At 44.7% G+C, this 8,945-nt stretch overlaps 1 protein-coding gene across 1 annotated transcript in view; it reads left to right on the forward strand.

The window, feature by feature from the left end:
- Nucleotides 1-6,359, forward strand: part of NWD1 (NACHT and WD repeat domain containing 1) — a 65,097-nt gene extending 58,738 nt beyond the window's left edge. Inside the window, exons 15-17 of the mRNA XM_043464442.1 lie at nucleotides 682-1,232; nucleotides 2,472-2,577; nucleotides 4,160-6,359. Coding sequence (XP_043320377.1) covers nucleotides 682-1,232; nucleotides 2,472-2,577; nucleotides 4,160-4,461 — 959 coding nt within the window. The 3' untranslated portion in view covers nucleotides 4,462-6,359. The remainder of the gene's footprint in view (nucleotides 1-681; nucleotides 1,233-2,471; nucleotides 2,578-4,159) is intronic.
- The last annotated feature ends 2,586 nt before the right edge of the window (nucleotides 6,360-8,945 follow it).

Raw genomic sequence — 8,945 nt, forward strand, 5'->3', positions numbered from 1 at the left:
TCCAACCTTCTCATCCTCTGTCGTCCTTTTCTCCTCCTGCCTTCAATCTTCCGCCTGGCTAATCATAAAATGAGAAAAGAGATTCACTCTCAAGTTCGTGTCTGGATTGGTTTAGTACTAGTCTTGGGGCCAAACTCTGGGAGTTAACAGGGAGCAAGACAGATGAAGTTGCAGATTTTGAGGTGCTTGCCTGCTCGTCGTGGGGGAGAGCAGGATGTGAAGAAACAGAGTAAGGTGGTGGGCAAGGAGATAGGAGTCAGTAAACCACAGCCCAGGGGCCAAATCCAGACACACATTTGTTTCCGCATTGTTTGTGGCCGCCTCAGGGCTGTGCCAGCAGAGTTAAGTGTTGACAGCAGAGAGCATATGGGGCAAAAATATTTACTCTCCTACCCTTTTACAGAGGGTGGCAAAAGGAAACATTTGGGATGAGAGGTTCTGAAGACCAGAGAAAGGCATGTATATTGGTTCTGAGAAATCTTCAGAGGGTCTGAGGCAGGGCAGTGAGATGTTGTGATTTTCATATTTTAAAGCTTGGATGATTGGTGAGCGGGATTGTGAAAGCAGGGAGACTGGCAATAGCCAAGTTGAAGGGTAACAAAAGCATTTTTTAAAATCCTTTAAAGAGGGGAACCAGTGTCCCTCTGATCCATTCTTGATGCGGTCTTCTCTCTATAACAGGTGAGGAGCAAGATGCTCTGGACACCTCCAACGAGGTCAGATGTCTGGAGGTCGCCGAGCAGGCCAACCTCCTTTTCACTGGCCTCGTTTCAGGGGTTGTCCTGGTGTTCCCCCTGAATTCCAGACAAGACGTGATGTGTATCCCTCCTCCAGAGGCCCGGAAAGCCGTCAACTGCATGGCTCTTAGTAAGGACGAGGGCCACCTGGCCATTGCCTATGACAGCACCGTCCTGGTGCTGGACATCAGCCCGGGGGACCCCTGTCCAGTCATCGATGGGCCAGTATACACCTTCTATACCCAACTGCCTGCCACCATAGCCAGTGTGGCCGTTCTGGCTGACTATCGCGTCATCTACGGCATGATCAACGGTGACCTCTTCCTTTATGAGTGTGTGAGTTCCAAGGTGTTTCCTCTGGAGGCCCATGGGAGCCGAGTCACCTGCGTGGAGGTCAGCCACAAAGAGCAGCTGGCAGTCAGCGGGTCCGAGGAGGCCCTGTTGTGTCTTTGGGACCTGCAGGTGTGCAAGTGGAAATTCCAGATGAGCTACACGGTGGGTAGCCTGCCACAGCACGTGCACGTCCTGGCATTAGGAAACAGATGCTGGGCATTATGTATTAAGGGTACACCATATGCGGCCAACGGGGGTCGTGACTAGTATGAGTCAAGTGAGAGAGGTCCTCACCTCCAGGGGAGAGTCTTAGGGGATGCCAAAAAACTTGGCCATCCAGAGAAATAATGGTTTAGTTCAGTGTTTAAAAAAATCAAAGTAAATGCGAAAAATACACACAAAATAAAATATCAACATTTACTTATTTTCAAATATTTTATGTATGTATTTATGTTTGGCTGTGCTGGGTCTTCACTGCTGCTCGGGCTTTTCTCTGGTTGCAGCGAGTATGGGCTACTCTCTAGCTGAGGTGTCCAGGCTTCTCATTGTGGTGGCTTCTCTAGTTGCAATGAATGGCGCAACTCTCCTTTTAGATGCCCAGGCTTCTCATTTCTGTGGTTTCTCTTGTTGCAGAGCACAGGCTCTAAGCACACGGGCTTCAGCAGTTGCAGCATGCAGGATCAGTAGTTGTGGCGCTCAGGTTTAGGGGCTCCATGGCATGTGGAATCTTCCCGGACCGGGGGTTGAACCTGGGTCCTCTGCATTGGCAGGTGGATTCCCACCCACTGTGTCACCAAGGAAGTCCAGGATCATGTGTTTTTCAGTGAGTTCCCTTCTTCTGTTCTAGGATTCCTAATTTCATTTAGCATATAGCTTTTAATTAAATACAATCGGAGCTAACACTTGTGTAACCAAGATCATTTAAGAAATTAAATCCTATAATTCCTGTTCTCCAATGCAAAATGTCACTAATCCCCTCAAACCAATCTCTTTGAAGATGTATTTTGGGCCAAGGAATATCGATGCTGTGCATCTCTCCAGGTTTTAACTTGTTCCGTCTCCCAAGAAGGAGCTTCCCAGGTGGTGCTAGTGTTAAAGTACCTGCCTGCCAATTCAGGAGACATAAGAGATGCAGGTTCAGTCACTGGTTCAGGAAGATCCCCTGGAGGAGGGCATGGCAACCCACTCTGATACTCTTGCCTAGAGAATCTCATGGACAGAGGAGCCTGGTGGGCTCCAGTCCATAGGGTCCCAAAGAGTCAGAGATGACTAAAGCGACTTAGCACACATGCATCACCCAAGAGGTGTTTACAAGTCTGGCTTCTTATACAAGTGCCTTGGGGCTGGACTCCTAGGTGTCTTTCAGTTCTGAAATCAAGATCCCATCATCTTTTTCTACAGAATTCTTACTGTATAGGAGTCCAATGTGCTTGCTTCTCCAAGGATGACAAGTATGTCTATGCAGGCTTGAAAGATCGCTCCATAATTGTCTGGAGTGTGCTGGATGGTGAGTCATTTTGCTTTGAGGGTAGGACTGAGCTTAGATCTGGAGACAAAAGACCCTGTTCTGGATCCTTGCCTTTAGAGGGCTCTGCTCTGACCTCCTCTCATTGGGTCCATCTGCTTGGGGGGTAGGTATCTGCAGCCTCAGGGAACAGGCCCAACTGGAGCTATACCTCTTCTTTTAGAACCCATGTTCTGGGAACCTGGAACTCCATAACACCCTCCCCACCTGCCCCAGGAGCCCTCTTTAGGGCCTCTGTGGGCCTCTTTCCCAGGTCTATCCTTCTGAAAGTGGGCTGTGCCTTGAGTGTGCACACCCCCAGGCTGGGAGGGTGATTGTGGAATGGTATGCATGGAGTCTGGATTTTGAGCTGGGTGGGGATTCACATGTATGTATCTGAGGCCCCCTAGGGATGTAGGATGGAGCTGGATGTGGGAAGAGAAGGGGACAGTCACAGACAGCTGGGGTCTCCCACACCGTTATATTCGGACATGGAACTGAAGAGCCTGAGAGTCCTCAACCCAAACCTGACCTTCCAGGTGTTCTGAAGGTATATCAAACAATGTAGAAGGATGGAATATATTTCATTTAATATAATAGTTTATTAGCTGGATTTACAGTGTTTACATATTGTATCTTATGGATGCTAACCTTCATTCATTCTCTTTTCTCAGGCCCTGTAAATGTTTGGGGAACCTTGTTTAAGATCAACCACTTTGAAAACTCCACATTCTGTTTAACATCACACTAAGGACATATTAACAGAAGTTAACATTTCTTGTGTACTGGATACTGTCACCAAGTCATTTCATTATCTCAGTTCACACCTGCCTTTTATAAAATTTGAGGCTCTGAGAGATGGAGTGGGCTGTGGTTTAAGCTGGTCTACCTGCTCCCCATGGGTACCTTTGTCACATTCTCCCATGGAGAAAGGAACCCTTATGACACTGTCAGGGAGGGGTAGGATTTATTGCTATCCCCATTTGACAAATGAAGAAGCTTAAGTTCAGAGTGATTAGGAATTTTCTCAAGGTCGTAAAGCAAGTAAATGGCTGAATGAATAGCAGATAGAGTTGAATATATTGTAATCCAATACATTATACCTGAAAACACTGTGGTTGAATCAGTATAATTGAATAGTTATACTCTAATACACTGCAATTGAATACCTTGAATTCTAATACAGTGTAATAAAGATGCCTGGCACAGTGTCACAGATGGCTCAGAAGCTAAGGTCTGTGGACTGTGGCCTTAAAAGCCCATCCTGCACAGGTTCACAACCTCTCTTCCCACTCCTTCTTCAATAATAATATTGACTGAATTCACTCTGGGATGAAAGTGATACTTAGCACTTGACATGCATAACATCTTCAAATCTTCAGAATTCCCCTAAGCAGGTAGGCTCAGTTATCATTCCCATATTGTGGATGAAGCAAGAGGGGCTGAGAATTTTGCTGTCATGCCTAAGCCAGTAAGGGGGATAGAAGAAATTTGACCCCATGCAGCTAACTCTCAAATGTGTGAGATTGGATCTCTGTGGCTGCATTTCTACCATGTGTACCCATCTCTCCACTTCCCCCTACAGGCACACTGTTGGCTGTCCAGTTTGTCCACGCCATGGTGAACAGGATCATCCCAACCTCCAATGGCTTCATTGCCCCCTCCAGACATGGCTATCTCATCCGCGAGCGTTTCCAGTGCCCTTCATCAAGAATCTCACAACAGGACCCTCTCAAGAACTTCAAGAAAGCAGTGTGGATGGTCAAATCCAGGCAGAGAGAAGAGCTGGCAGCTGCTGCGGGAGCCCTCCAGGACTTGAGATCAGAGAGTGCCCAGGGAAATGAATCTAAATCAAACAAACGCTCACAAGTCTGCCTGCTGGTGTAAAACCCCCCTGTGGCGCCAACTTAGCTAGTCCCATTCAGTCTAACTGAAGCAAAAAGAAAGTATGTGTTGATATATGTCTGGACTCGAAGCCTCCAGTTACGTGACTCAGATCTTGTTTCCTACCATCTTTCCATTGTTTTCTCTCCTCAGCTCTATTCTCAGGTCCGCCCCCAGATTAGCATCATGACAGCCAAGTTCAGCAGAAAAGTAGGTCTCTTTCCAGCAGTTTGAACCAAAGCGCCCTGGTTCTAAATCTGTTAGCCCCAATTAGTCCACACACCAATCCCAGAACACAAAGCTATCTTTGAGGAAAATGCAGTACTCTGCTTGGCGATCCTGACCCCACGTCTATCCAGACTGAGGCTGGAGTCAACACCGCCCAACTCTGTAGACTGAGAAGGGGAGAGGCTACTCCCCAGGGTAACTGGGGTGCTAGTCAAGATGGGGACGGATGGATATGAGACCAACCAAACCACAAACGTGGACCATAGACCCTTATAGTTTATAAAGCACCAGGTGCTATGGTCTGATCCTTATCACAGCCCATACTGCAGAGAGGGCAGGAGTTTCTGCTTCCATTTTACAGATAAGGAAACAGCCTTGCAGAGTTAGCTGTGATTTGCTCAAGATCATGAGCCTGAGGCGCGAGAGAACTCTGAGAAATTAGAATCCAGAGCTTTCCTGTCCCAACTGTTGTTGGGACCACCTCACTCTAATTTTAGACCCAGAAGCACAACCATCAATTCCATGGGTGGCACATCCAAATGCCCACAGGGACCAACAAGTAATCAAGATGGTTGCTGTGCGCTGGGTGACCAGCAGATTATGATGGTGACAATGCAAACATGGAGGGCATTGCTCTGTCTTGGCATGAGACGCGGGAACCTTGAGTCTACCCCAGAATGACCCTGGGGAGAGCAGCCCACTGGTGCCAGAGCTTCCTGTTGTCAGAAGGAAAGCCAGAAACCTGTATTTTTATGAGAAATGTCCTCATTTTAACGAAGTTGGCAATTGGCTCAAATTTGCACTTATAGGCACACCTGGCTCAGATCTCTAGTTCATCATGACCCAACTTGGCGTCAAAACAGTAAACTTGTTATCATTCTTCCATCTATACTCCTTGACTCTCAAACTCTGAGGCTAGAGATGCTTTTTATCTTAAAAACTGGAGGCTCTTGGAAGCAGATGGATAAAGCTGCCAACATCTTCCTACCATGCTTTTGGACGATCTCGGCCTTGTGCAAGTTCAAAAGTCTGACTGTTTTCTGCTCCACTTAAATGGCTTTTTCTTTTTTTGCCTGCAGCCTTCTAAAAGCCCCTACTTGCTTCTGGGGCTTTTGCTGTAAGGATAGCAGAGTCCAAACCTTCAAGGTGCTATTCCATCCTCTCCTCCTCCCCCACCTCCAACTGAATTCCAAACAGAAAAAAAAAACAGCCTTAGAAATAGAGACTTTTGAGCTGGATGTGACCTGACCAATGGTCTCATTCAGCCATTTTTAAAACTAGTGCTCCAAGGAGGGCTTTGACAGTTCTGCAGATGTTACTTAGCATCAAATTCCATTTAAAAATGTTTAATAACTGCAATTTAAAAATACACATTGGGTAGCAGTTTTTAAGGTGTTGGAAATAACTAACATAGGATTTTCCTGCCATCTCCATTTAACTTAGAGGGGAGGGGAGCCCTTGAAAAAAAAAAAAGCTACTCTTTGCACCATGTCTCTGTGAATCAGGGGTTTATCCAATGCATAAATAAGATTTAGCTACAACTTCTGGTTTAAAATATGAGTGTCCATCTCAACAGCCTCAGTGAGAATCAATTGCTTCATGTGTAAACACTACTTTGACCATAGGAAATAATTTTTTTTACTAATAAAATGCTACTTTGAATTGTTGCTTACCGTGGTATTTCTGTAGAGAGTTTTCATTTATGAAAGTGTTCGGTTGCTATGAATGTTTGACAAGTACAGTGCTTTGTAGCGGAGTGACTTGCTTGAAGTTCCCCAGCTGTGGTGGAGCCAGGGTGATAGCATGGTTATTGTGCCAAGAGGACTGTATTAACATACTATCCAAACCGAGACACTTTTTGAGAGTGAAAGGGAGTGATCCAAACAATTACTCCAGGACAACTACAATAAGCTGGCTGTCCCAGGACAATTGGAATATATCCTCTAGTTACAGCAGGGATTAATTTATATTAAATTCCAGAGAGTCCTTTTAAAAATGAAACGTGACATATAACATTGTATTAGTTTCAGGTGTACAACATAATGATTCGATATGTGTATATATTATGAAATGATCACAAGAAGTGTAGTTAATAGGCAACACTGGGCTTCCCAGGTGGATCAGTAGTAAAGAATCCACCCGTCAATGCAGGAGATGCAGGAGGTGTGATCTCTGGGTCGGGAAGATCCCCGGAGGAGGAAATGGCAACCCATTCCAGTATTCTTGCCTGGGAAAATGCCAAGGACAGAGGAACCTTGTGGGCTACAGTCCATGGAATTGCAGAGAGTCAGACACGACTGAGTGACTACCTAGACACACACATAGTTGACTTACAATAGTGTTTTTATTTCAGGCGTACAGCAAAGTGATTCAGTCATATATAGTGGGGCGGCCAAAAGGTTTGTTTGGGATGTTATGGGAAAATCTGAATGAACCTTTTGGCCAACCCATTATATATGTGTGTGTGTGTATTCTTTTTCAGATTTGTTTCCCTTATAGAATATTATAAAATAATGAGTTTAGTTCCCTGTGCTATACAGTAGGTCCTTGTTGGTTACCTATTTTATATATATTAATAGTAGTACGTATATGTTAATCGCAAACTGTGGGCGAATTTCTGTTTTGTATATAAGTTCATTGGTATTTTTTTTTTAGGTTTCCCATATAAGCAGTATCATATATTTGTCTTTTTATTCTGTCTGGCTTACTTCACTTAGTATGATAATCTCTAGGTCCATCTATGTTGCTGCAAATGACATTTTTTCATTCTTTTCTTGGTAAGAACTTTTAAGACCTATTGTCCTAGCAACTTTCAAATATACAACTCAGTTCAGTTCAGTTCAGTCACTCAGTTGTGTCTGATTCTCTGCAACCCCATGGACTGCAGCATGCCAGGATTCCCTGTCCATCAACAACTCCCAGAGTTTACTCATGTCCATTGAGTCAGTGATGCCATCCAACCATCTCATCCTCTGTCACCCCCTTCTCCTCCTGCCTTCAATCTTTCCCAGCATCAGGGTCTTTTCAAATGAGTCAGTTCTTCACGTCAGATGACCAAAGTACTGGAGTTTCAGTTTCAGCATCAGTCCTTCCAATGAATATTCAGGACTGATTTCCTTGAGGATGGACTGGTTGGATCTCCTTGCAGTCCAAGGGACTCTCAAGAGTCTTCTCCAACACTACAGTTCAAAAGCATCAATTCTTCGGCACTTAGCTTTCTTTACAGTCCAACTCTCACTTCCATACATGACTACTGGAAAAACCATAGCTTTGACTAGACAGACCTTTGTTGGCAAAGTAATGTCTCTGCTTTTTACTATGCTGTCTAGGTTGCTCATAACTTTTTTTCCAAGGAGCAAGTGTCTTTTAATTTCATGGCTGCAGTCACCATCTGCAGTGATTTTGGAGCCCAAAAAAATAAAGTCTCTCACTGTTTCCACTGTTTCCCCATCTATTTGCCATGAAGTGATGGAACCAGATGCCATGATCTTAGTTTTCTGAATGTTGAATTTTAAGCCAACTTTTTCACTCTCTTCTTTCACTTTCATCAAGAGGCTCTTTAGTTCTTCTTCGCTTTCTGCCATAAGTGTGGTATCATCTGCATATCTGAGGTTATTGATATTCCTCCTGGCAATTCTGAATCCAGCAAATATACAACACTGTATTATTAACTATAGTCACCAGATTGTACATGACACCTTCAGGACTTATTTATCATAAGTTATTTTTGGTGAGAAGTCAGCTTCCTTATTACATGGTTACACAAATAATAATACATTATCATGGCAAGGAAATCAAATAGAACAGAGGCTATAAGGTAAAAATCAGAAAGTATGGTGATCATGGTGACTCTGTATACAAGACTTTCCAGTAGTCATGTTTGGATGTGAGAGTTGAGCTACAAAGAAAGCTGAGTGCCAAAGAATTGATGCTTTTGAACTGTGGTGATGGAGAACACTCTTGAGGGTCCCTTGGACTGCAAGGAAATCCAACCAGTCCATCCTAAAGGAAATCAGTCTTGAATATTCATTGGAAGGACTGATGCTGAAGCTGAAACTCCAATACTTTGGCCACCTGATGCAAAGAACTGACTCCTTGGAAAAGACCCTGATGCTGGGAAAGATTGAAGGCAGGAGGAGAAGCGGATGACAGAGGATGAGGTGGCTGGATGGCATCACCGCCTCAATGGACATGAGTTTGAGTAAACTCCAGGAGTTGGCAATGGACAGGAAGGCTGGGCGTGCTGCAGTCCATGGGGT

The sequence above is a fragment of the Cervus canadensis genome, chromosome 4, assembly GCF_019320065.1.
Source record: "Cervus canadensis isolate Bull #8, Minnesota chromosome 4, ASM1932006v1, whole genome shotgun sequence".
Classification (NCBI taxonomy): Eukaryota; Metazoa; Chordata; class Mammalia; order Artiodactyla; family Cervidae; genus Cervus; species Cervus canadensis.